A 27,717-nucleotide genomic window follows, 5' to 3' on the forward strand; every position below is an offset into this window, starting at 1 on the left:
ACAGGAATTCAAACAAATGATATTTACCTGCCTGAAGTGCTGAAGAATTTATAATGGCTAGCTAGTGGGAAAGGCTACTTTCCAATTGGCACAGGTGGGTGTTTTATTCAGAGAGGGTCAAAACAGTTCAAATACACGCGAAGCCTTTTGTGCTTTCCCCATCTAAGTATGGAAAGATAATGCAACTGTGCAGGGAAGGTACAGAAACAGGAATTCCAAAGTCAAAAATTCTGTTATTCCTGGTCCACTGCCATCCTTTGTGATCAGAAACAAGGCACCACACCTCTTAATGCTTTGTTTCCTTATGCAGGGGAGGAATAGTGACATTGCCCCATGCATTAAATGCTTACAAATGATGAGTGCTGTCGGATGCCAACAAGATGAAGATTTTATGTGATTTCATGATGCAGATTGTATTAGAGTGCAATAATGCAGTCACTGCCCTAATAAAGGGCTGAAGTCTGTCTGCTGTCTTATTCTATGTTCTGTTCTTTTGAAGTGAGACTGTTTAGTGAGATCTGTAGGCAAATAGGAGATTCCAGCTGGCAGAAACTTCCAGCAACCTGAACTGATGGATTGAGCCTCTAAATATCATAAAATAGTTTGAGTTGGAAGGGATCGCTAAAGGCTGTCTGGTCCAACTCCCCTGCAGTGAATGGGGTCACCTACAGCTCTGTCAGGTGCTCAGAGCCTAGTGGAGCCTGATCTTTAATGTCCCCAAGAATGGGGCACCCACCACCTCTCTGGACAGACAGATCTTCTGTTTTACTACCACTATCAAAAAAAGAACCTTGTTTTCTTAAATCCAATGTAAACCCTCCCTTGTTTTAAATATCTTATTACAGTGAAAGTGAGAACACTTTACAAACAACTTTTCAGTTACTTTAGAGAAATCCACACTAGATGATCCCTAGAGGTCCCTTCCAACCCCTGCAATTCTGTGATTCTGTGGTTATTTTTCCCAATTTCTGTATCTGCATTACAGTCTCTTTTGGATCCAACAGGGAGTGAAGTCAAAGGGACTTTGAGACTTCTAGTCTAATAAATTAGAACACTTGTCTCCAAAAATGCTGTAACTTTTTTATGAAACATGCTATCAGCTGGTGCTAAAAATGTTTCCTTTGACTTGCAGAAGGACCCTATTTAGGGTTTGAACTTCTAGGTCTCAAGTGGTTGCCCCATCTCACTCGACGTCAGGCAAAAGAAATAACCCCTTTTGAGGTTGGAGATACTTTCTGGCAAAGAAGCCTTGATACACTAATGTCTAATCCAGTCCTTGTGTGCGCGCTACGGCGGATCAATGCCTTCCAAGTTCTTGAAAATGCATTAAAGAGATTAACGCAATGTGAGGAGGAGCTAAGCAAAAGTGACGGTGCTCTACAGAGAGTAATGGCCTTGACCCCAGAGGTAACATTCAGACAAGCCATCCTTTTCTTCACAGAGAAGGATCTTGTAACTGGTAAGATGTGCTTTTATTGTTTATAATGTTCTTAGACACAAGGTGTTTGGGAATTTATTGAACTTTGATGAATAAATCCTTTTCTATGTTTTTTTTTTTTTCCTAAGGCACAGAGAAACTTAATTATTTGAGTTTAAATTATTTACTCAGTCAAATGGTTGGGGATATTAAGTCTGCAGGAGCTGACTGGGGTCATCTACAGGTTGGGCTGTTAATATAACACATGGCCTGGTTACCTTTCTGAAGATTTCAGGGTACTCAAATGCTTAACAGACATCACAGCAGTTATCAGGACCGGCATACAATATTCTATGTGCTTTCTCTCTGTATATAAGAGAAACTGGGAAACAGAGGGGAAGATCTATCCCACCTATATGTGGGTATGTCATTTTGATGCCTGACTTCTTCAGTCTAGTTGCCCTGAGCTTGCCCTGTACTCAGGGAAATGAAGGTACTTCCTAACTTCAAGAGTTGAAGGAAGCAGATTTTCTTGAGAATTTCTTTTTATCCTGGAACAGAGTGAACAGTTCATGAGGCAGGGAGACCTCTGTTGTCAAAAATTCTCAGACTTCAAATGATATATGCTAGCATTGATCTTTCAGCACAGAAAAGCTGCTATTTTCCTCCTGTACCAAGAAATATGTAGCCCACGTCTCTTTAAATCATTGTGCACACTGAGATGCTTTTCATATTTGATACTTTTGACCAGCAGTGTATAAGCTCCCACTGTTTTCTTCTAATATGGGAATACATGGGCCTGTCACCTAAGCTGTTGGAGAAGCTTCACTCCTTACACCTGAAGATGAATAGTTCTGAACCTGATGATTTCTGATTGTTCAGACACATAAATAAATGAAGAGTGTGATAACACCACATATCAACTGAGAAGGAATGGTGGAGTTCCATAAGTGCATTCATGCTTTGTAATTTATAGCTCTTTTCCTATCTTTTGAGAAGAAAGGTCCTTTGTTGTCAAGACAAAGTTAGATGCTTGTGTCAAACACACTGTGCCTGTGTACTGCAGAATAACAAACTGGCTTTGCTGAATAGAAAGAAGAAAATGTGGTGCTGTCAGGAAAAAGGTACTCATTCTAGTATCACAAAAGTCAGATCTGACAGTGAACTATGTGGGTGTTCTGTGCAAATTTGGAGAGCAGGAAGAGGAGGCCTTCAAAACAGAATGCAACAGACATCCCAAATTACTGCATAAAACAGTAAGACTGCATGTATTGCTATCCTTTGCTGAGGTTATCTTGACACTAGAAGGCAGGATAAAGAAATTTGGAGCTGTGAGATCAGTTTATTGAGGGGAAGTAGCAATCACATTATCACCTTTCCCACCATGGCACAACTGTGTCTAGCTATGACTTTATCACGCTGCACTATCACTTCTATAAGGTCATTACATTTATTCTCCTGTTTGTGTTGGGGGAGGAATTGAATGGTCTTTGTGCTAGAGAACAGGTCTGCAGTATTTTGTAGCTACTGAAACTACTTTCCTTACCCCCCCCCCCCAAAAAAAAAATAAAATAAAATAAAGGTTCTTCATCTGTGAATCTGCAAAATCACATCTTTCTTTTACAGATTCAGAACACCGCCCTACTGCCAAATACCTGCCACCACCTGGCAAGACATCCAGGGCTGGAGGTAAAATCAGATGTATGCACCAGTTGCCTATTGAATAATAAATAATTTTATACTCTTATAGATGGAAGAAACATTGTAACTCTATATCCTCCATCAGTGTCATCAAAATGAGGTGGTACACCTTTGATTAGGCATCATTATCCTGGGCAATTAGAAAGTAAAGGGATAACCACACTTGGTACTGAGGGATGGCAGTACTGCTGCCAGAATCATCTTTATTCTGCAGTTCTTTGCATGCCTGGACCACCTGTCTGTGCCTGACGTGGAATGTAGAAGAGAAAATAAGAAGTGCTACTAAAGAGCTGAGATTAGTTGTAGGTTTCAACAGGCATTTCACTGCTTTACAGAAAGTGTAGTGGGAGCCTAGAAAGCTATTGATCATCATTCTCCAGTAACTGAGTGACAGAAATCAGAGCAGAACACACATTTCTTAAGCCTGGGTCAGGAGCTCTGCTCACTGCATTACAGTGCCAGCCAAACCACCAGGCACTTCAGATTCTGGTTGTTTCAAATCACCCCACTGCTGAAGGGGATAAGTGATACTGTGAAGATGTGGGCTAAAAGTTACAAGGCAAGGGGCTCAGAGCTGTTTCCACTTTATATACTCACTCTTACTATTTGCAACAAAATAGAACAGACCTTTGGAAAGAAAAAGTCTCTTTAAAAGAAAGAACACTAGCTAGATATCTTCCAGATATGTTGCTCTGGGAAATAAAAACACATGGACTTGAGACAGTAATAAATATGAAAGAACAGTGATTACTTTGTTTTGGCAAACAAATTTTAGTATTCTGCTCTCTACCTTGCATATTTCACTGGTTAAATCTGTCAGTAAAGATCAGTGGGGAAGGAAGTCCGGAGTTCACAATTCTCAATTCAAGTGTGCCTTAAATTTTCTTCACCTCTTCAGGCCACTTGCAGGTTTATCATTAGACTGAAGAAAACATTTTTATATGGGATTTGGTCGTGACTCACTTATACCTGATTCCTTTTATGCTGCTTTGCTCTTATGAGGAACCTCTGAAGCCAACCATTCCTGCCTAGGGGACATCACTGCCTAGGGAACATCTGCATTGCTGGGAAGAAACCTGAATCCCAGATCTGTGCTACTTAAGCATGTATCAGAACACACAGCCCTTTTTTGCTTCCAAGGGAAAAACAAAGCAGTCCCAAGCTTCATGGCAGCTTCCATCTGAATTGTGAAATACTGGGAGCATGAAGGTGGCTTATAATCATTTCAGCAATAGTGACTGAGAAAGAGCATAGGGAAAGTGTAACTGAGAGTGTAATTCAGTCCTTTCAGTCCTTTTCAGTACATGCAACTGGGCTGTCTAGACAAGTGGTAAGTACTACATCTCCCAGGATGTCCCAATACAACTGGATTCCCACCATTTCTGACATCAAGCTATGCATTTTCTGGTATCACATTTCAAAATGAATGTGTCGTAGCAGTGTTAGCTGTAGTATGTGGAGATAGAGGCACTATTCTGAACTGACTATCCCAGGGCATACCTATGTACTTACCCAGATCTATCTGCTTTTCTTGCTTAGCGGAAGAGGCCCAGAGATGTCATGCAGAATCACTGTTTACCTACTTGCATGCAGGTGAGAGGAGAGCAAATTGAAAAATGGGGTTGGATCAGGGTTTTGTGAACCTGACTCATGTAGATGTACCAGCCAAAAATAAGTGAAAGAGTTATACCACCGTTTTCCTTGGGCTTGAACACTGGCACTGATGTGCATTCTCTTTTCTAAACATGACAGGAGATCTGATATTTGCTTCTCTTCACTTGATGCTATTTTAAGCCGTGCTTATATATAATGTATTTTATATAAATAGTATATAAAATAAATACAGTACTGTGACTCAGTTACATTATCAAATCAAAACTCATGTAAATAAGTGGGGGGAGAGCTGTGGAGTCATCGGCCGTAGGGAAGGATCTAAAAATACTGTATGTATGTAACAAACACCAGGAAGATGGGGCAAGTCCAGGAAGGCCACAGAACAGCCAGAACCGGAGGTGGATGTGTCTGGTGGCTGCCAAACAGGCCTTCCTGGTAACTCATGATGAGCTGAGGCTGTTCCCCTTGTAGGCAGCAGTGTGTTGGTGAATGCTGGCACGTAGAGTCATGGGGGAGAGAAAACCACCTCTTGGTAGCAAAGTGTCCCACCTTGGTTTAGACACTTGTCTTTGAGTACACCAAGTTGGCACAGGGACAGAAGGCAATCCCCTCCAGAGGTGTCTCAAGTAACACACACATGCAGCATGCAGTGATTCACACACCACAAGGAGGAGAATGCTTGCCCAGAAATGCAGCAGATGGAGGGTAAAATGGTACAGGGACTGTGCACGTTGATGTAAGCACGTAAAGCTGATATTGCTTCTCTGTATGTGAGCAGCTGAGTGGATCCGAGTGCCTTGCTTCTGCACTTGCAGGCTGTTGCTATGGCATTTAAATCTTTCTGTTCAAGAAACACATGGAAATAAAACCATCAGTTCTTCAACAGGAGGGCTCCATGTAGGATAAGGGCTCAGTTTTTGTGCCAAATGGGGTCAGTATCCTGGCTTTTTATTTTTGATCCTGCATTTCTCTGTCACTGAATGACCAATGTCCCTCTTGCTAATTGAAAACATCCATATGCACCGAATTTTATGCAGAGCTGTTGATGCTTCGTTGCGTCAACATCTGTACAATTAGTAATGGGGTGTACAGGAAACATAAAGTGGCATTTTATGTACACAAACAGATAATCATGGATCAATTTTAGCAGCCTGCAGTACTATTACATCATGCTTCGTCTAATGGATGTGGGTAGGAACCGGCAGTTAGTGGGTCCTGGCTGACTGCTCCCAGCACTATGGCTGCCAATAAATCTTCGAGGCTGTTGTCAAGACAAAATCTTAACTACAGTCCCAGTAACACAGGGGCTTGTATTTAATACAGTGCTTTAGATTAGTGAAACTAATAATTTGAAAATGCTATCATTAAAAAGTGAGATTAGGTATTTTCTGCCTGTGAGATATTCAGTACCACTGGATAGCAAAACGATCGTGGTCCGTTTTGTTTTGTTTCTCCAGCACCTGACTGGCAGCTCTGCTGGGGATGTTTTAGCAAAGGGCAACACTTTTTGCTGGTATTTCAGTTTTAGTAAACACGATCCCACTCATAATGAGCTTTACAACATCAGCTGGGATTTGTCGTACTTGTTAATGTCTCTCTGAAATGCAGCTCTAACAGAGAAGTGCAGAACTCTGAGAAATAAAACCACCAGGAGTAAGAGTGTAATAGCTGCCTGAAGGGTTTTGTCATGGAATCACTGATATTCGCAGGAAGAACATAAGAGAACATTTTATTCTGCTTAAAACATTCATACATAATATAAAATATGGAGCCTTATGCTCCAGACCTGCCAGATAAAGTTTTTGGGCTCATGGAGCAGGCTTCCTGGAAAAAGGTACAAGCTCAGACTGCAGTAGATCATTTATATATGTATGTGCGTGCAGCTTTTTTACCAACCTGCTTAGTTCAAATTCCTATCAACTTCATTCTAGTTTTCAGGCACCCCTCTTCTGTAGACACCTGTCCTGGTTAGTACATAGAGCTGTATGTTTTGCCTGTGTTTTTAAGAGCAGCTTTGGGTTACAGCAGCATGCTTTGTTACAGGAGCCCAGATCCTTTGCACAGTGCTGCTGATCAAACCCGGTGCCTGGAGCCATCGTCTTGCATGGATCCTCCGAAAGCTCAACCTAGAAAAATTCACTGTGGTTGGGATGAAACACATACACCTGGAACCAGACATCGCTTTAGGACTCCTTTCTTCTGAAGCAAAGCAGGTTTGTTAAGAACCTGGTGGTTCTGTGGCTATGTTTAGGTTTAGAATGGGAAAATACATCAGTCAGCGAGTAATCCATTCCTGAAAGAGCAAAAACTCCTATCCGGGGTTTTGTGGTGGTTGTTAGAAGCGATCTATATAGAACAATCAGATCTGTACAATACCAGGCACAAAGCACGCTGACACGCTGACAGTTTCTTTTATCGTTTGCCATAAAGAAACAGACCTGGTTTCTCTAAAACAAAAGTTCAGGGGATACAGGAGCTGCAGACCTCCCAGGAACATTAAATTGCTAATTTACAGTGCTCACTCTTAACAGATCCTCAGGAGTCCCGTTTCTTCCCTGCAGTCAACGCAGGTAGAGCACCTCTCAGAGCATGCTGTGCTCTCTGCCCGTGTGCCTCATTTTCCTTCAATATGTTTAAACATGGGAGCTGGGAAAAGTCCTTTGTGCTGCCAGAGCATGCATATCTCTAGAGCCAGGTTTCATTTTGGTACTACATCTTGTAGATAGTTGAGGCTCTGTTCCAGAAGCATGTGCCTGTAAGAATGACCTGCAAAGAGAAAATTGGCTTGTCATTTCTGCTGCCTGATAGACAATGAGGAGGGTTTTAAACCTTGGGGTGTTGAGGGGGGTTGTCACCTAGAAATAGATTTGTCTGCTCTTTTGTAGCATTAGGAATTCATTTTTTGCCCAACTTGAAATATACTCATCTATTCTCATCTCAGAATAAAGATATTGTGGAAGTTAGGAATTGGAAAGCTGATTGTTGCAGAGGAGTTACTTTTATTTATTTATTTGTTTGTTTGTTTGAGAAAAGAAACCTAAATCCTTGTTGATTGCTTTTCTGAAGACACAAAAATATTTAGTCAGTCATCTGAAACGAAAGGCGTTGCACAAAATCTAAGTGTCTACCTTGGGGAGAAATGTGGATGTATGTAGGGTACATTTGAAGTGAGGTTATTTCAGGGAGGAAAAATTCTCTTGTTTTTAGAGCTCCCTAACACTCTGTAAGAGTTGCAGAGTATTAGGTTTGTGATCATGGGAAAAAAGCAAGGTTTGAAAGCGAGAAAGTACTGATAATAGACTGCTTTTAGCAATGGGGAATGGACAGTAGGAAATGCTCCCTGCTGTATGGGGGCTCCTCAGTTTTAGAAAGTATCTGAAGTCTTTTGTCACACGAGCTGAAAGGGGCTGAACTCCCAATTTAAGTAGGGAGACTGGTATTAGATTAGGGGTTTATTCACTGCCTAGAGCTCCTTCTTTTGAATGTATGATTTACCTGCACGTTGACCTATATCCTCAGCAACGCACTGTCAGACACCATTGCTTTTTCAACTTCAATACTAGCATTTAGCTTCTAAGCAGCTTTTGGCCTTTGGCCTACAATAAATAATGGGCTGATGCTTTGCTTGCTGAGGCTACCCAATCACAGGAGCCATAACAATGCTTTTTATCAGAAAGCTAATGATGATAATAACAATAAAAATAGAGCTCAGCTAGATAGAGCAGACATTGCCTTCTCTGCTTTTACTGTGACCCAATAGCATTAAGACTGTGGGAAGCAACTGCTCCAGAAGCAGTTCTGCCTATGGTGGTTTTCCTTTCTGTACTTATTCAGCAGATCCCAAACTGCAGAGACTCACAGCTGTGGCTGCAAGTTAGAAAGTCTGTTTCTACAGCAGTTCTGATCTGCTGCCATTGGATTACGTGCTCTGATTGCCCATAGCAGATCCCCAGACTCAGTAATGTGATGGATTCCCTCCAGCCCCACCTTGCAGAAGAGCAGTTCTGCCGCTTTTTAATCCTGTTAGTCCTCCAGAGCCAGCACTCAGCTGGAACTTCCTCTCTGTACACATCAACAAAATTGCTCACTGAATTCCAGTCAGCTGCACATGTGCCATCTCGCTGCAGCTGCTCGGGTGCTGGCAAGGACACGGTTTGAAGCTGGTGCAGAGGCAGGATGTAAACAGTGGCATAGTTAGGCTGACAGGGCCATGCCCATCTGAGAGTGTAGCAGAGGGGAAGAAGTCACCTTGACTCACTGACACCATTCTAGCAATTAGAAACAACGTTGTCATTAACCCAAAGCCTGTTCATTTCCCAGGGAAAAGCTGAAAGATGGGATAGAGGAACAAAAGGGTTTGTTACATAAATTTAAAGCACTCTGCATAGGGTATGGAACAAAACAATTTCATTTGTTACCTTCTGTTCACAGAAACTGCTTCTGAACGTTTTCTTTTGCAGATGTCTGACGTGGAGTCAGATGAACGTTGATATGTTGTATCTAGAGCTTTGGGAAGTTTTCATGGAGACATCATCAGTGTTCTACATCTCCCAGTGAGAAGCCCTGATGGCGGCTTAGAAAAGTGGATTATGTGCATTTTTTTTTAACTATCAAAATTTTTCAAGCCTAAAGGGCTTACTTAGTGTTATACAGAGCTGAATTCATGTCACAGATTTGCAGTATGCTGCGACATGCTGATATCTGAGCAGGGCCCTCTAACCACAGTGCAGCTGTGAAACTTCCCTCCCCATTCCTCTGCTGCAGCTGTCCCTGCTCTCCTTTGCCTTGTGTTTCTGTGGGATGGGAAGGCTCACAATTATCACAACTTGTATCAGATCTCTTATCTCACTAACCTGATTAAGAACGGGGCGTCTCAGATCATTTTGCATTTCCAAATACATTCAGTCAGTGATTTTCCCTTTATAGCCTACTTACAAAGGCAGTTTGAAGGAATGCGAGTGAGAGATGATTTGGGTCAAAGTCAGGGAATGGCTTCACAGGATAGAAAAACAAAAGAAGCCTCAAAGTATTTTATTTTCATATTTTTGAATGGAAGGATGGGATTTTCTTTTGGAAATGTTTTATCTTGAGAATTGCTGTTCCCTGCTGCTTTTAAAAGATTAAAAAAAGAGAGGGATTAAAACCTTTAGGCATCTGAATGATGTGGTTCAGCTGAATCAAGTAAGAGTTTTTTTTCCTCCAGGTTTTAATTTTTTCCAAAAAAATTGGTATAAAGTAAATAACCATAGCTTGGTTTAGCCAGCAGGCTGAAAATGCTGTTGTGCATATGCATAGTGCTGGAGTGGAGCTGCTCTGTGCACTGGCACTGCTGCCCTTGGTCACTTGGAGGGCAGGGAGGAAGACCTGTGTGCTCTTGCCACTTCTTTAGGACGAAGGGCTCAGAGCCTACAGCTGCTGTGGACCTCACACTTAATGGAAACATCTGCAATGAACCTGGCTCTGCAAGGCTTTGCTTAATGAGAATAGCAGGGCCTTGTTGCTCCTTAGCCACCTTCTGCTCTGGGCTCCTGTTGTCTTTCTCAAGGTTTCTCACTCATTACAGCCATCTCTGGCCAACAACTTGCTCTCTTGTCTCTGGTGCAGTGATTGCTAGTGGTTAACATCCATCTTGTGTTAAAATAGGCCCAGGAGCTGCTGTGGCTGCAGGATAAAGCTCAGTGCTGAACTTTCCTTCGTTCTGTGTGTGCTCAGGGTGGAAACTGGACCTCATGTTACATAGTGAATAACACAGCACATACAAGCTGGGTGACCACTGAATGTGCTCTGGAAGCTCTGTGTGAAGTGGCCACTTGTGTGAATGTTGCAAAGGGAAGAGAAAGCAAGGAGTAATGTCAGGTGGTTCAAGCCAAGGGAGGGCTGGGATTCAGCACTCACCTACACCATTTATTGTAATCTGTTTCCTCACTGTTATTTCTTTTCAGGATCCTGCTGCTCTAGAAGCTCATTGTACTTACCTTACCTCAGGCACTTCTCTCGTGCTGTGTCTTCAGAGACCAAATGCTGTGAAGAAGCTGATTGACATGCTGGGGCCAGAGGACCCTAACGTAGCCCAAGTACTAGATCCATGCCTCTGGAGGGCTCAGTATGGCATCAGCACTGTCCAAAATGGATTTTATGGTAGGTTTTTGTAAGAGAAAAATCTGAAGGCTCAGATATGCTAATGGTAAAAACATAATGTACTGTTACGCTCCTGCACTGTCAGTGCAGATCCAGCCTTGGCAGGCAGTAGGGACCATTATTCCCTAGAAAGTTTTGATTGTTTTTTTTTTTTTTTGTGTGACTGACCTGAGTATGTCTCAAGCTATGAAATACTCCCAGAAGATACATCAAAAAGTCATCTTCTCAGAACAGCCCAAGATCTGTCTTCCATCGGAACAGATTTCTTTTAATCTCTTCTCTGCTTGGTCTTTTTGTAATTTTAGATTGGTTATTTTGTACTTATCCCCAAGAGCCCATCTGTCTCAATGCTTCTGACTGCCTTTCTGATAACTATATAACCCGCTGGCTGACTGCGTCCAGGTTTCACAGAGGGATAAAAGACTCTAGGATACTGAGTTCCTGTAATGACTCAAAACAATAATGACTGGGTAGGGAGAGGTGATCAAACATTATTCCCACTGAGGAAAGCAGGTAAACTCAGCTGTTTTCCATTCTGAGAGGCTCTTGCCAGCTGGCACATGGGCAGAGGCATGCCAACTAGTCAGCATCTTCTGTGGTGAACCAGCCATAGTTCAGCCACCAACAGCAGGCAGGGAGAACTAGGATGTTGCAGTGATTGGGATCAGAGACAGCTGAGAGTACAGGTGGAGGATGGGGGAATGAGGACTCCTGAAGAGTGTGAGCTATGGAGAGCCAAGGGTATCATAAGAGGGCTGTTTTGACAAGGAGTAGGGAATGACGTCATTCAGAAATTCATAAGGAAGTAAGCATCATTAATTGACTGCCCGTGAGTAGTTTGTTTTTCTCTATATTGTGCTGATTGTGCTGTATATAGTTACAAAAGTATAAAAATAATACAATCAATAACTTCCATAAAAAAGGCAAGTTAGCAGGGACTGTAAGCTTTTGGTTTCCAAAAGAACTTTCCTGTCAAGATCCATTGGATTAGTTAGTGCTTTCTATTGCAGTGTACTTCTTTTTTGTCCAGTGTGGTCTTTCAGAGAGGACTCAGTGAAGTATCTACCACGTGCAGTTTTGGGAAGCGAATCAACTCCTTGATGTAGAATCACTTTTTGTCAGATATAATCTTTAGGACCAAGATTAAACTGAGAGAGATCTCCCACCATAATTACTCATAGGTTCTCATTTGTGGGAGTGACAGAAGGGCAGGGTCTACCTACACAAGAGATGTTCAAGGCTTTTCAGCCAGTACTTTTCCACTGTCAACCCCTGCTTCTTTTGGTCTTAAGATTAATGGATTGTCTTCCCAGGTTGCCTTGAGAATGAGAATTCATCAGTTACGGGTAATATATACCCCCAACTTAATATACCCACGCAACACCTGGAGCTTCCCTGGCATAATTCTTCTACTGATTAGTTTATATCAGCTAGGGAGGCTGAATCTCAGCCTGTATTTCACTCAGAGGTTACAGAGAGCTGTGTGTTAAGGAAGGCCTCAGATGTCGTCTTAGGGATTCCCTTCAGAGCCCTGCTTCCTTCCAAGACTGGGCTAAGCACAGAGCTGAGCTGCTTGTCTACCACCTGCCTGCTGAGACCAGATTGTGCACTGGTATCCCAGCCCCAGCTATGGGGATGGCTCACAAAGCCTTAATTGCACACATTCAAGGAAAATGGTTGCAGCTGTAGCTTATGTACACAGTAACTCAAACTCAAAAATCTGATCCAGCTGCTATGCCGAGGAGGAGTCTGTCCTTAAAGATCCTTAATGCTTTGCATCTCCTACAGTTTGTCCTCTAAAAAGGGAGAAATGTTCTTGTCCAAGTTAAGCAGGAAATGTAGTCATTGCACAAGTGATTATTTGTGGGACAGTGGAAGAGCTTCTTTCCTAGCAGGGAGTGCCATGTTTTTTTTGTTTTGCTTCAGCTGAGGAGGATCTCTAGCTAGTGCCATTGTGCTGAACTGGAGCAAACTCTAGCTTTGTTTCCTCTGGAAGCAACTAGAGAAGCTCTGGTGTGATGGAGGCCAGGTTTGGTGATAACAGTCAAACCAGGTAAAGCAGTTCTTATATTATGAGACAGCTGCAGAGGTAAAGCTGTGTTCCTTCCATCTCTTCAGTGCATCATGAAATTACTGTGTAGAGCTTTTTCTTGAGCCCAAAGAGCATCTCATACAGTATTACACCTTGAGAAAAGTAAGAGTAAAACATTGCTAAGAATAGCTTTGGGAGCATTTGTGCCTTCTTTGTAATGGCACCAATGATTTAAACAGGGAAGATTTGACACAGAGGTACATAAAGAATGCAGCATGACTTATACACCAGTGACATATACAATCTCAGGATTGTAAACTACTGTGTTAAGCACTCTGACTGTGTGATAGTTAGAATTATGGATGTCCTTGCAGGGCTGAGTGCTCTAGGAGCAGTAAGGCACTATTTTTTTTTTAAATGTGCAGTCTGCAGAAGTGATAATATTTCAGAATGTATTTGTCTTTTGTGTATTTGTATCCCAGGAGTGTGGATCCATGCCAGCACCCTGACAGTCTATCTGAACTCCAGTTATACAGAAATAGCTTTTCCTTCTCAAAGATTTTCCACTCACAAATCTCAAAACATTCTGAGAATTGGTTTCTAACACTGTCACTTTATGGGGAAATATTCACATGCTAAGAGACCTTTAAGTCAGTGAGTTCAGTAAATCTATTTTCTCTCATAAGCTCTGACCTGAATTTGGGTAGTTGTAAAAGAACTTCCCAGCTGGAAATTTTCATACATTTTCAATTGTAAATGCAGTCATACACAGTTTGTATCTGTTTGCTCTTGTGCCAAAGCCTGTACTTCAAGTAGTTTTTCCTTCTCTGACCTCTTCACCTTGATGTATTCCTTCTTAGCTTTGTGTTACATTGGATTAAACAAGCTAAGGGCTTTGGTTTTGACTCTTCAGGTGATTCTCCACTCCTTCTCTGATCTTCACGTTCATTCTTGGTACCTCTTCAGTCTCAATCTGCTTTTCAGGGCTACAGGTGAACAGTGCAATACACTGCTGTCAGTAGTGTCTCATGCTGATTATTGTTTCTTTGTCTCTGTTGTACAGGAGTCACCAGCACATCTGGGGCTTACGTTATTGTTACAAAGTGCATCTGGATTTAGTAACTAGTAGCTCCATTCAACTGGACCAGCCTGACGTGATCCAAAAGCATGGGAAAAACAGGGGGGTTGGAACTGGTATTTACAGGCTCCTTAATGTGATTCCCTTGACTACAGTGTTAGGAAGTAGGGGGAGGACAAGCTGAGTGTGATAATGGAGCAGAACCAAAATACCAAAAATGCAATGGAACCATTCAAAATATAATGGTTTTAAATGTTTGCTATTACTATACAGAACAGCTGGCCTTTAAAGCAATTACTGCAGTAAGTTGCACATCATCAATCTCTCAGGAAGATGAGTGTTAGTCCAGAGAATGTTTAATTCATAGCCTGAAAGAATCTTCTCATTGTATTTATCTCTCAGGCTCCAAATCCTACCACATATCTGTCCGGGATATGAAGCTGTTTTTCCCAGAAGGTCTGTGCTGCGCCGAGTGTCAGACATTAGAGGAGGAAGAGGTAGGATTCTGTCTTTTCCTGAAGAGTCTCCTGCTGTGTCAGAGCAATGGCTTTGCTCCTGCTATCCCTTGATTTCCTTCCTCTTACACTTTAGATAATGCTTTCTTGCTGTGTTTCACTGGCTGCTGAGATTTCCTCCTCTGGATGTCCCTGCCACAATGTGCTAACTTTGTATTGACCCAGACAGTCTCAGAGGAAAAGTGCTCTTTCAGATGCGTTTGTTCAGTGACCTGTGCTATAAATTCAGGAAGGCTCAGTGCTGTTGCTTCAGAAGCAAAGTTCCTACACTGAGCCGACATTGCTGGGGAAGCAGTTCATGGGGAGCAGTAGCAACATCACCCATGATTGCTTAGACATAGCTGACCCAGAGGGTGATGGTTACCAGCCTTTCACGTGTAGTGTTCAGCAATTGAGATGAAGAGAGACAGCTAATAGAATAACTCGCTGGCTGCTGAATGTATCCCAGAGAGTGCACATGTCCACGTGCTCCTGGCATGGAGCATTGCCCTGTGGTGTGAGAAGGGTGCTGGCCCATGTACCCTGCCAACAGAGGCACCAATTCACAGCACTGTAAAGACAGAGCTGTCTCAAACAGGACATTCCATGCTTTAAGTCACAGTGCAGTTTGTTGCTGGATGCCCACATCTTTCCCTGTGTATAGTTGAAGGCATAGAGACTCAGATTTTGGCCTCCTGCATTGTGCTGAGAAGCCTACCAGTACTGGTATGGCCAGCTCTGCTCATCTGGCCCTTCACACTGTGTGGGTGCTGGTCTCTAATTTGAACTGCCTTTATTTGCCAACGGCTAAAATGAAATAATAACTCTCCTTTTCAGCTGGTTTTGTACTAGCTAATCTCTAGTTGACCATTCTGATCGGTTTCTTCTCAAAACCAGAGTTTGAAGTGCTGAGTTGTGCCCAATAAAGGGATGGGATCAAGTATCAGGCCCCACCTTTGAAGTACTTCATGATGTGGAAGTCTTTCCTCTGTGACAGTCCAGAAATCAGGACTGCACTGTGCTGGGATGCATGAATGTGACAATTTGTTCCACAACAGAAGGGAGCTGCTAAACACTAGTTTGGCACTGGGTAAAGATGTTGGACATTTGGGGTCCTTGAGTTTCTGGCCTTGAAGAGCTGGGGATGGAGACTTTAGAGAGATGTCTGGATGCAGAAACTTTAAAGGACAGCAAGATGCCATACTTAGTTAAGCCCCCAACAAGAAAGAATGCATACAAAATATTCTTTTATCTCCAGATAACCAGGTGTTTTCTAGGCTGCTAATTACAGGAGTACACAACAGCAACAAACCTTCACAGCTTGCCTGAATCAATACTTGAGAAGTGTTATCCTTTCTGATTAGGTAACAGTGCTCACATGACTTGCCTCTCTCTCCCTCCCCCTCCCTTCCTTTCTGTAGATCTATAACCTGAAATGTGACCCCATAGTCAGTTTGGAAATCAACAAGCAGCACAAAATCATAAAACGTGGAACAGGAGGGCAGCTTGATGTACTGGGCTCTGGGCAACCACGCGATCCTGGTAAGGAAATGCATAACTCTCGTTATAGATTGAGGCTGTTATTGATTAATTGGACAGCAAGACAAACCATCTGGTGGCAGCAAGATTTGGTATTGATGTCCTTTCAGAAGGGAGCGACAACTCTGAGCTACAAAGAACAGCTCCAGTGGAGTCCAGCCAGTTAACTCTTTGCCTGCTGGGCCTTTCTGCTACTAGTTCTTTTGTGAGTTTAAACATAGGGCTGATGAGCAGTGCAGACCTTGTCACCAGCAGAAGAAAAAGCACTATCAGCGCAGATAACATAAGCAACAGTGAATGTTGCTGAACTTTTACAGTGTGTATGAGCACCAGCTTGGCCATAGTAGCTTGTGTGTCCATTCAAAGCCAGCCACAGGAGAGACCAAGGCACCATAGTGATGGGGTTAGTGATGGACAGACCCTTTATTCTGGGCATAGATAACCAGCAATTTCTGCAGGGAGCACTTTTGGCAGTGTGGACATCTATCTCTTGGGAACTGGACCGAGTTCTTATTTGGTTCCCACTAGCTGCTGAATGTCTGCCAGCTAAAAATAACTTCCAGTTTCTGCTGGTTTGAGTTTGTTTTGGAGTCAGAACTTCAGCAGGCCTGACAGTTCCCTCAGGTGCCTGTAGTTTCTCTGGGTCTTTTCTGCTGATTGTTCCTGAATATGGGGCAGGCTGTGATGCTCTGCCTTTCATGCTAGGAGATACTTCCATGCTAGGATCTTGTGGGTTGATCCCAAGCCTTTATACCCAAGTGGTGACTGGGTGAAGTATCTCTGTGATGTTTAATGGGAGCAAAAATGTTTGGAATTGGGTCCTCTGAAGAAGGAGTTTTTCCCAAGGGCATTATCAGTGGGTTTTTTTTCCATTGTATTCTGTTGGCTGTGCCCTGCACACATTTTGTGATCCTGGCAAAAGTCACATGAGTGAGGCTGTATCTCCTCAGGCAAGCTCAATTTCTTATGCTGCACACTAATACATCAGAGGTTGGTTTCGTGAACATTTAAGCTTAAACTGTTAGCTGTGCTGAGGTCTATTTCACAACATGACTGCCATTCCCAAGCCACTGTTTGAGCTCTGAAACAAGAGTAATAATAACACTAGGGAGCTTGTTGTGGAAAGAGCACGAGTATTATGCAGGTTCTGTACAGCCCAGTCTTGGAAGCGAATCTCAAAGTATGTGCCCTCAATTTCCTGCTTCATGAGAATCTATTTGCTTTGAAGATTTCTGAGCAGAGTGAAAAGGAAATCAGTGTACAGCCCTGATGTGTTTGTGTCTCAGAAAATGTTTTTCAAAGAGCTACTGTCCTGGAAAAGCAAGCACACGTGATCCCTGGGCTGTCAGGCACAATACAGTAAGCGCCGCCAGCAAGCCAGACACATCATTCACTTCGTGGCCTCTTCTTGGACGCTAGAGGTAGCTCTAGCACACAAGGAAACGTCTCCTTTTGGCAAATAATTATCACAAAGCCACTGCCTAACGGACAGACAGATTTATCGTGGGGAAAATATGAAGTGCATTAAATCTTATATATGTTGCTGAGAATTACATTTCGGATTATGAAAGCAGCTGGATTAAAAGATTTCTTTGCTTGGGAGAAAGTAAATGGAATAGTATCTCCCGTAGCAAACCAGCAGCTGTCCTTGCCTGACTCCTGAAACGGGGTCACTACTGCTGCCTTGTGACCTCCAGAAACACACACTCAGGCACGCAGCAGTTTGACAGCTCGGGATGAGCAGTCACATCCCAAATGACATAATAATGATGCCGGAGTGTATCCGATCTTCTGGTTGCACGTATGTGGCAGGGAAGAGGGTTAGCAGTTGAAGGGGATTGATACAAAGGATCTGTTTTGTTTTGATCTTTCCCCATCAGATCAGCCAGTGCTCAATAACCTGTGCCAAACTACTTGCCTCATCCTGCCAGCGATAATCCTTTGGGGGTCGGACCCACCTTATGTTGAACTGCTTGATCAGCTTATTGGCAAAGGTTTCACGGTGACCGGAGTACGCCTCACTGTCCTGGATGCACCACAAGTTCATTATGTCTCTGAGATACTGAGCAAGGCCAAGTGTGGTGTGACAGCAAAGGTATGAAATCTGGATTTGTGCTTTGCTTCTTTCCCTGTGGAAGAAGAGGCATTTGATGCAGTGCTGCACTAGCTCTGAGCAGACCAGCCTTGGTAGCTGTTTGCACCACACTGCAATCTGATCTCTTATGCACTAGTAAGTAATTTGGGCAGCGTGCCTTGCCAGCATGTCCCTGCTCTGTGTTCCTGTATCTCTGTTAACTCACAGACACCTAAACTTGGCATCGTGATGTGTGAACGTAACCTCGCTGTGAATGGTACATCCCCTGTAGATATTTTCTTCCATTCACCTCACAATGCACAGTTGCTGCTGTTCTGTATGTTCTGCTGTTGTATCTTGTCTTGTTGTTCCAGATAAACACAGTTTCTATTTCCTTTTCTGTAATCACACTCCATTAATCCTCCTCTACAATGCTAAATAACACTTCCACTTTTTGGATGGTGCCCTAGAGTCCTGGGTGGAGATTTCATTTCCTCTCTCGTTCTGCTGGTGATGATAACTCACACTACAGTCCAGCATGGGGTTTAAGCAAGTGCTCATGGGGTGTAAGCACAAGATGAGCTTCTGAGGTGAGCCAGTACTTTGCTTTACAGCAGTGCAGCATCATGCCAGAGCTGTTTTTCTCTTTGTACTCGGTATAGGATAAACCCACCATTCCAGGAACCTTGCTAGAGCAAAGCAGTAAGGTGGAGTGTGCAAGAAAACACTGTCAGAGGCAGAGAGTAATCAACATGGGGAAGTACTTATACTGGCAGTAGCAATCAACAAAGGGCTGTCAGAGGCATGCTGCAGTTCCTGTGAAAAAAAATAAAAACATTTCTGTTTCTAACCCATCATTGCTTATGAGCGTATTAGGTGCAACCTATAATAAGATCAGGTAAGATCTTTTCAGGTTGTGATTTTTTAAACTGACAGCATCCCTTTGAAGTACCTCTGTACAGAATAGCAATTACATCTGGCATCCAATTAGTCTGAGCACTACTTTCTTCCCCTGCAGTTCCCCCCGAGGATGCTGTCCCGCTGCACACCAGACAGTGCACATCTCTCTAGGAAGGACAAAGCAAAGGGGCGTGTGGGAAGGAGAGCAGCAGCTGTGGCCCTGCTGCCCTGGCCGTGTAAACATGTCCTCCTGTCAGAGATGAATTGCTCTGGGCAGAGCTGGCGTGCCTCCACAAGGGTCTGGCACTGCTGAGCCAAAGGCGAGCGTTACAGCGTTGGCTTTCGCTTGCCAGAAGGAAGATGGGCTCCTTCAAGTGATAAGTGTTTCTGCTGCAGTATCTCAGGCATTTGTAGTTATGTCTGTTTTCCTGCTTTCAGCAGAATTAGTGACAGAATAACACACCCAAGGACCCAATTTATTTTCACTCTGTGAGGAAAGAGTAGGAATAATAGTATGGCATAGGAATGGGTGAACCAACAGTTCAGACATGATACTCCTTCAGTGCAAGTCTGCTGCTCTCCTTCCTCTCTGCACACAGCAGTTATCTCTGCTGTCAGCAGCTCATCAGTGAGGCTTACAGCCTTATCTAAGTGGATAGCAACTCAAGGCTGTGCTCTTCCCTCCCTCAGTGCTCCCTCTTAATGGATGGCTTGTGCCTGGTGGTAGCAGCAGAGCGAGACAATGCAGTCATTGGCTTCAGCTCCCTGCTGGACAGGTGAGTGAGGAACAGTAACACTTCCACAGCACTTTTTCACCACTGCCTCGCTACCAGAGGGCGTGTGATCCAAACCAGAGCAGCTGATTTCTCTGTAATTCACTTGTGGTTTGGACTCCCACAGTGTTCAGTGCCACTCAAAGTCACCGAAGAAAGGCATGTCACAGGCAAGTGGATGGTTGGACTAGGTGGTCTTAGTTATCTTTCGGGCCTTAATGATTCTATGGTTCTTTTAAGCCATGTTGTTATCAAGTGTTGACATCTCAGAGTGCTCCTTAGTCTGAATCCACATACCCCATGCCCAGGACACTAGTGAGTTGAGTGCTTTGTTAAGGGCTCGGGGTGTCTGTCAGGTGTGGCTGTGTGGTTCCACAAATACAGAGAATTCTCTGAGATAAGGGCTCACATTGGGAATAGACCTGCTAAATCAATACAATTCCTAGGAGAAATATCTTAGCAGATTCTGTGTTTGCTATGAAGAAAAAAAAATGCTAAAAATAAACACCAGAGAGCAAAATCAGAAATCAGCCTCTTAAATAAATCACCAGAAACGCTGGATTTATGAGACTGATAAAACAAACAGAGCACCTCTACAGGGACTGATTAGTGAAACAGGCTGATTATCAGGCCAATTAACCCACTGCCTCCCAGAGGGGAAGTTTCTGTGCACAGGGGCTGATATTTAGGGAAAAAGCTGTCAGGAGCCCTGAGATCACTGCTGAAGGGATTCTGGGAGAGCGCTGTCAATGGGGCCAGGAGCCAGCACAGCATCCCCCACCTCTCTATTTCCCAGTCAGAGTCTGGGTGCAACCTGTGGCACAGTATCTCTGCCTCCTGAAGGTGCAGCTTGGCCTGTTGTTGTGTGCATGCATCCTGGAGGCATTCCCCCAGGGCAGGATCTGCTCTGCCTTTAGCTGCCAGAACCAGTGATCGTGCAACCAGTTCTACAAAAATTATCTCTTGTTGGGTGGTGCTGGTGAAAGGGAGGGGCAGAGAGGTGTTGTGCAGGGCTGGGAGATGGAGAGGCACAGATCCTCGGCTCCAGCCAGCAGTGCCCGTGCTCTCCCATCAGCTGTCATACTGCTAAAAGTCAACTCTGCAGCTGTCTGTGAAAGCCAGCCTGACTGAATCAGTGTCTCATAAGGACACTTCATGCTAAGACATCTTCACTGCCTAGTTTATAAACATTTCAGAGTAACATCTGAGGTTAATTGCACTTATGCCTCCATCAGCAGGAGCCACGTGACCTCTCCTGCACTGAATAAATCACCGTGTATCTGTTTCACTGCTGCGGCCTGGGTTTCCAATACCTGCAGGGCTCTGCTGAAGCACTGCTGTGTACAGATTACTTTCTGGCCCTTGGAACTGGTTCACAGCTGTGCCACGGAGGAGACATGGCCATCCGTGTGGATGTGGTGGTAGAGATGGGCTGCAATAAGAAGGAATCAGGTGCTGGAGGAACAGTGCAGGCTCAGCTAGTGCAGCTGCTTGTTCCCAGCCTGTTGGAGCTTTCCTACACCAGCTCTGTTGGTGGCACAGCAAGGGGACACTCAGAGGATGCATTGTGCAGAGCAGTGCCCTTTAAGACAGCCACAGACCTCATAACTGTGTGGTGGTGTTCAGCAGCAGCAGGGCCCAATCTGTGCACCCTGTCTGTTCTCTGGGTGTCTGTGAAGGGATTATTTCTGCACCAAAGTGCAGGAAAAGCATGAAAGGGGGCATGGGGGCACAAAAGCAGTCTTGTGAGCTTGTTTGACTGCAAAAAGCGGAGCCAAAGTGGGAATCTAGGAGGATGCCAAGGGAAATTCACAGGGCAGAGGGAAGTTTGGGAAATGTTTGGGAGAGGTGAGGGGAAGGGAACCACAGCCTTGGAAGAGTGGGACTAGAGCAGACCCTGGGGGAGGAAGTGACACAATCCTACCTACAGACGAGGAAAACTGATGTGAGTTACCTTTCTAGTTGTGCCAGAATTCAGTTGCCTAGGTCTCCATTAGAAAGCATTTGAATTTCCTGTCATAACTTGTTTTTAAAGACAGATTTCCTAGCTGCAGGGTGGCAGAGGGAAGAATTTACAAGTAGGCTCAAAGCAGAGACTCGGAGAAAGGCACGCTCTGCTTGGTGTGCACGACAAACCAGACTGAGTCACCTTAAGAGGAGATGCTGATTTTATAGTGACTGCAGTAGAAATTACTCCTCTGTGGCTATCTGAGCTTTTATAAAGCACTTCCAGGTGATGGTGAGATTGCTGAGACCCTCTTGTGTTGTGTAGGGTCCCCAGGAACTTAGCTGGTTCATGTTGTGCTGAACTCCATCAGCAGTGTTGGACTGAAGCACTCCCAAATCCTGGCTGCAGGGGAAGAAAATCAGAGTGCAGGCTATCAGAGCAAGCTTCAAGTGCTAAGGAACTTAGCTGGATGTTATTCTGTCTGATGAAACATTCTTACCATGTGTTAATTGCTGTTAGCAGGGAGCGATGTTATCCCTATAGGAGGTTCATCTCTGGGAGGCTTTGGAGGGAAAGGAGGTTTAGAAATCAAAGGATGAACGTGCGACATGTGAAATCCTGGAGCTGATGGAAACCACTGGAGGGAAAACTGTTGCCAAGCGCAATACCTGGGTGTGGGGGCAGGGTGCTGGCTGCTCTTCCAGGACCTGAGGGCTGTGCCCATGCACAGGATTGGCCAAGAAGGCAACTTTGAGATTTGTATCTTGCCTTGAAATACCTCAAATATGTCTGTGGTCAACACGTGTGACTCGAGAGGGACCGAAGCAAAACATGAGCAGTGCAGCAGGCCCTGCTGAGAGAAGAGGTAGCTCAGGAAGGCCTCGGTGATTGGGAAAACACATTGGTGGTCTTTGGTGAGAAACAGGTCCGTGCACAGACTTCACGTATCTGGATGTGTGTGTTTGTTCCCACTGCCCCAGAGACCCCATTACGCAATGGGTCATTACTGTTTGTTTGGAGGCTTATATTTTAAGAATCCAAATCCATTTATACAAAGCTTTGTAAAACCCAGGATTTAGCTGTGTAAAGAAGTTCAGTAACAGATGCACATGGCCAGAGCTGCTGGCACTGATCATAGCCCTGCCTAAAGCTGGGTCATAAGCAGTTTCCAACAGCTTAGATGGCAAAGTAATGCTGCCTTCCCTTTGTCTTTACCCTCAGTGTGTGTTGGCAGAAGCAGACAGTGCTGGACATGGCACAGCATCTCCTCTATCCCCAGGATGAGAAACAGGCAAGTAGAGATGGTTATGGAATAAATACACCTTTTGTGTCCCTGTGGTGAATGAAGCCAGGGTGGGCTCTGAGCACTGATGGAGCTGTGGCTGCTCCTGTTTGTGCAGGGGGATGGGACCAGATGGCCCTGAGGGTCCCTTCCAACCAAACCATTCTATGATTCTGTGCTCTGGAAGTCATGTTTCAGAAGCCCAGGTCCCACTGGAAGGTGAGAAACGATGCCACCAGTGTCCCAGGGATGGGCAGCCTGCATCTTTTCTCAGCCATTCACCACAAAGCTCTCAGCTCTGGATTTTTTCACAAGTGGGCGCTGAATGGAACAAAACTGAAAAAACACCTTTAAAACTCCAACTGTAATGAGAGATGTGCATGCAGGAGGCAGTGCCTGTAGGGTTAGGATTGAGGTGTAGAAGAACTGAGGATGCAGAGCCCCTTTGAAGTCTGTTCTACCTGTGATGCAGGCACTACCCCAAGCTCTCCCCAAGGCGTGATGTTTTCTCCCCAGGTTTCCCCAATAGATATAAGAATGAGGCAAGTGTGCTCAGCCCCACTCCTGGTCTTAGCAGTGTGGCTGCTGGGTTGCGTCCCTCTGGAGAAGCAGCCCAGCTGGCAGCAGGGCAGGGCTCAAACCAAGCCCCGTCGTGGGGCAGCATGGGCTGCAGTGCTTCTCCCTGAGGCTGTGGGAAGCGCAGCAGTGAGCCATGGTTCCTATCAAAGGGTCTTTATGCTCCCAGGTTCAAGATGGGTTTGGAAATCACAGAGCCAGATCCGAGGAACAAACGCACTGGGGAATGGCTGTACCTCAAAAGGTGTCCCTCGAAACTGTGTTTGATCCCCTGATCTCTTGCTAATGAGTTTATGAAATGCCAGCCAGGCTTTCCAGGTCACAGCTAATGAGCAACACCATGATATAAGGCAAAGTTCAAAGGGTTAAGTGAACACGGATTGCAAATCCCCATGGTTTGTGCGGTGCTACAGTGCTCACTTTGGGAGCCAAGCCATGGGAGAGAAAAGGAACTTCATGCTGGATCCCTGTGTGGCCTGGGAATAGGCAATAGGGTGAGAATTTGGATTTTCAGATGGGGACTGTTTCAGTGTGGACAGCTGTACCTGGGCAGAGCTTCTCCCTGTGTGCAGCTCAGGATGGGGCTGGGGGGGGGGGGGGGGGTTCCACCATTAGTGGGGCAGAAGAGGAGAGGAGCTAACAGCCCATGGAGGAATCCCAGGACCACAGAAGAGCTTGGTTGGGAAGGGACATGCAGGAAATTTCTTTGCAACACCCAAAATTCATAGCTCTCTCTTTCCTTCTTTTCTCCCCAGGCTGAAGAGCTGCTCTGTTGTCTTTTTGACTCCCTGACATCTGACAGCACCTGGAGCATTGAATCCCAGAGCTGCTAGCTTCTGAGCACTCAGGTAGCCCATGGGCCGGGGCTGTTGCAGGAGGTGTAGGGAGCACCAGTACTTGTTTGCCATTACAATAAATTCTGAAGCATCTTGTTAGATGCATGAGCGTGGTGAAGGATCAGTGCCCAGGAACAAATCCTCCTGAACTGTAGTGTGATTTCTGATGGAGTACATCCACGATCTGCTGTGTTCATGGAGGGTCTGTCGGATTGGGTAAAAAATCAAGAGGTAAGCACAGAGGCAGAGGTCTGCTGTTGTCTCTCGAGCATATAGAGACTCATGTTCTGGTGTTCTGGCCTTTGAACCGAGGACAGAACCCCAATAAACAGCATGGAGATAGAAGGAGGGAGGTTGAATCCCCTGGGAGCTGAACGTGTGGGGCAGAGCTGTGGAAGGAGGCTGGAAGTTGGACAGCCCAACATCCACGTGTCCCTGCTCCGTACCCCTGCTGCCCACTGTGTGCCCACCCAGCTGGGACTGCGCATCCCCTGGAGAGAACCTCCAGGGACTGTGTGCCAGCTGTGCCCATCCCCCGGGTCCCAGGAGCCGCTGTGACCCAAAGCCCACGCTGCTCCTGCAGCTCAGTAAGTAGGTCATCTTGCTGCACTCCAGCGCGCTTCTGTCGTGCCTGCGAGCCACGCGTGGCATCGAAACGAATGACAATGAAAGGATGCAGCCCCAGCGCTGAGCTGAGCCCTCACCCACAAACACAGCGGGAGCTGAGCCTCAGTTTCCCGGCTGTGAAACCGCCACGTGCCTGGGGCACTGCCACAGAAACGGGGAGCATCCTTATTTCAACCTCCAGCTAATTAGTCTTGGCATAACGAACGATTCCAAAATGCTGGCATCCCATAATGAGTTCGACAGCCATTCCCAAGCACCCCACTGCTCTCCAGATTGCTGCAGGGCCCGACCTGCCTGCCCGGTGCCGCAGCTCAGCCGTGCTTCCTGCACACTGCCCCGGGGCCGCCAGGAGGAGCGAATCGGGGAGGGCTGGAACGAGGAGAAAGGCAGATCCGAGCGGAGATTGCCGGCTTTGCAGCTGGCTCCTACTTGCAAACAATCCATTTAGCTTATGAAAGCAAGGAATTGAGTACAAAACCCCCTAGATTGTTTGCTTCCTAGAGAAAGAAAAGAAAAGAAATGGAATTTAGATTAAAAATTATGCAGAGTAGTGTTAATTCCCCACCCTCCCGTGCCTCCCTCTAGCTGGAAAACCAGAGCTCATCAGAATTTGGCATTGTTCTGCTGCCAGCGTGGAGCTGCCTCAATGGAGGAGATAACATACAGGAGGTGGCACTTGCTGTTAACTCCTTCGAGCCCTGCAGTGCCATGTCCCTTCCCCACCCTGCGCTGGGGTGTGGGGCAGCGGGGCTCCCGCGTTGTCCCTTCCATCCTCCATGGCATCATGGAACTGCTCAGGCTGGAAAACACCTTCAAGCTTATCGACTCCAACCACAACAGTATATCTCTCCCACAAAGCCAATGTCCCCGCACACCGGGCCCAATTTGTGCCCGTGGCCTTTGGTGGTGTCCAGGGCTGTCCCATGCGGGTGTGACTCTTCCAGCCCCCAAAGGAAGGACTCAAAATGAATGAATAACCCCACTGCATCCCTGGGGCTGCCACCTCTCCCCACTGAGCCAGGCTGCGGCCATCGGGTGGCAGCGGCCGCTCTTCATCTCATCCCCCCGCAGCAGGAGCTGCTGCTTAATTGGCACTTGGCAATTCCCCACGGACGGGGACTGGAGGAGCACAAAGGGCGATTTGTCTGCAGGGCTGTGAGCTCTGATAAAGCGGGGCCGGGGATGACTCAGATGTGGGTAATTAAAGCGGTCGAGGCAGCGCTGGCTCTGGTGGAGATACCAGCTCCAAGCTGCTCTGGTCACTGGAAATGGGTCACTCTGAGCCCAGCACCCGTGTGGCCGTGACCCAATGGCACCACCGCTCTCCATCCCTGAGCTGCACCCCTTCCAGACCGGAGGGGCTGGAGGGAGGGAGCACAACTTGCTGCTAGCTGGTGCTGCGAGCAGTTCGGCGGGCAGGAGGGTGAGGAGACGGATGCTTCAGTGAGAGGAGTGCTGGTGGGCACAGGGAGAAGCTCTGCATGAGGAGGTGTGGGCCCAGGAGAGGCCTGAGGTGTGCTTGTATGTGAGCGTGCCTGAAGTGCCTGCTCTGCCCCATGCAGTGTCCGTCTTCTTCTCCATGATTGAAGCTCCATGTCTCCATCTACCTGTCCGTCCCACCCTCCAGCAGGAGCTGCCTTCTCTGACAGGGGCCGCTCTCAGCCCTCCTGCACAGCCCCAGGATCTGGTGGGCACAGAGGAGCCCCCATCAGTAACAGGACACAGTGCTGGGTGGCACTTGGAAGCTGAGCCGAGCAGCAGAGCAGCCCCCCCACCTCACCTGGGAGCTTTTGTGCCAAAGGTTCTTTCCAGCGCGGTACCTCCAGGGCTGCAAACAATTAACATCCACTGTAAGCGTGCTCTGGATGTGTTCTGGATGTCTGTGAGCCCCCGAGGTGTTACAGACGGTGTATGAGCCAGGCCCACCAGTGCCTCATTCGCTGTTTGTTACAGCCCCTATTAATCTTGTATTAATGCCTTTCAGATGAGGCCCTTACAGAGGAGCAGCAGCTCAGTGAGGAGCACATCTTTCCCCCACACTGCAGCACCAGAGAGCTGGAGGGTGGTTCAGGAATCTCCCATCCCATCCCCACAGCATCTCCATCCTGACCCCATACCATCTCGCAGTGTGTCCCCGCAGCATCTCCCATCCCGTCCCCATTGCATCTCCCGTGTCTCCCATCCCCTTAACACCTCCCATCCCTTCCCATTACGTCCTCCCACCCCACCCCACCCCATCCCGCAGCATCTCCCATGCCGATATCTCCCAGCTTTGCCGAGGCTGGGATGCAGCAGTTGCCATGGCAACATTGGAGGCCGGTGGAGCCGGAGCCCACTGCAGAGATGTTTGGGCTGTGGGGGGGCCGTGCTGGGAGTGTCCTCTCCTCCCCTCATGCCTGCCCTGGGCCTTGATGCACTCCGGAATTGGTCAACTCTCCCCCACCCCCCCAAAAAAAACCACCACTGACAAAGCTCGGATTTTTTCAGCCAAAGAACTGGGGTGGGGTGGGATGAATGGGAAGAGATGGATGGAATGGGATGGATGGGGTGGAGTGGGATGGGATGGGCAGGGATGGAATGGGATGAAGGGGAAGGGATGGATGGGAAGAGACGGGGTGAATGGGAAGGGAAGGGAAGGGAAGGGAAGGGAAGGGAAGGGAAGGGAAGGGAAGGGAAGGGAAGGGAAGG

The 27,717-nt window shown here is 46.1% G+C and overlaps 1 protein-coding gene across 1 annotated transcript in view; it reads left to right on the plus strand.

Annotated features, from left to right (window-relative positions):
• DNAAF8 (dynein axonemal assembly factor 8) overlaps positions 1-24,399 on the plus strand; it is an 81,933-nt gene extending 57,534 nt beyond the window's left edge. The window contains 11 exon segments of the mRNA XM_065732451.1: positions 1,133-1,459; positions 3,044-3,106; positions 4,658-4,711; positions 6,776-6,945; positions 10,675-10,870; positions 14,383-14,477; positions 15,896-16,016; positions 17,894-18,108; positions 19,678-19,763; positions 22,930-22,999; positions 24,322-24,399. Of these exon segments, the coding sequence (XP_065588523.1) occupies positions 1,133-1,459; positions 3,044-3,106; positions 4,658-4,711; positions 6,776-6,945; positions 10,675-10,870; positions 14,383-14,477; positions 15,896-16,016; positions 17,894-18,108; positions 19,678-19,763; positions 22,930-22,999; positions 24,322-24,399 (1,475 nt within the window).
• The last annotated feature ends 3,318 nt before the right edge of the window (positions 24,400-27,717 follow it).

Source organism: Cyrtonyx montezumae, unplaced genomic scaffold, assembly GCF_038088225.1.
Source record: "Cyrtonyx montezumae isolate F1298 unplaced genomic scaffold, pur_monq_1.0 scaffold_16, whole genome shotgun sequence".
NCBI lineage: Eukaryota > Metazoa > Chordata > Aves > Galliformes > Odontophoridae > Cyrtonyx > Cyrtonyx montezumae.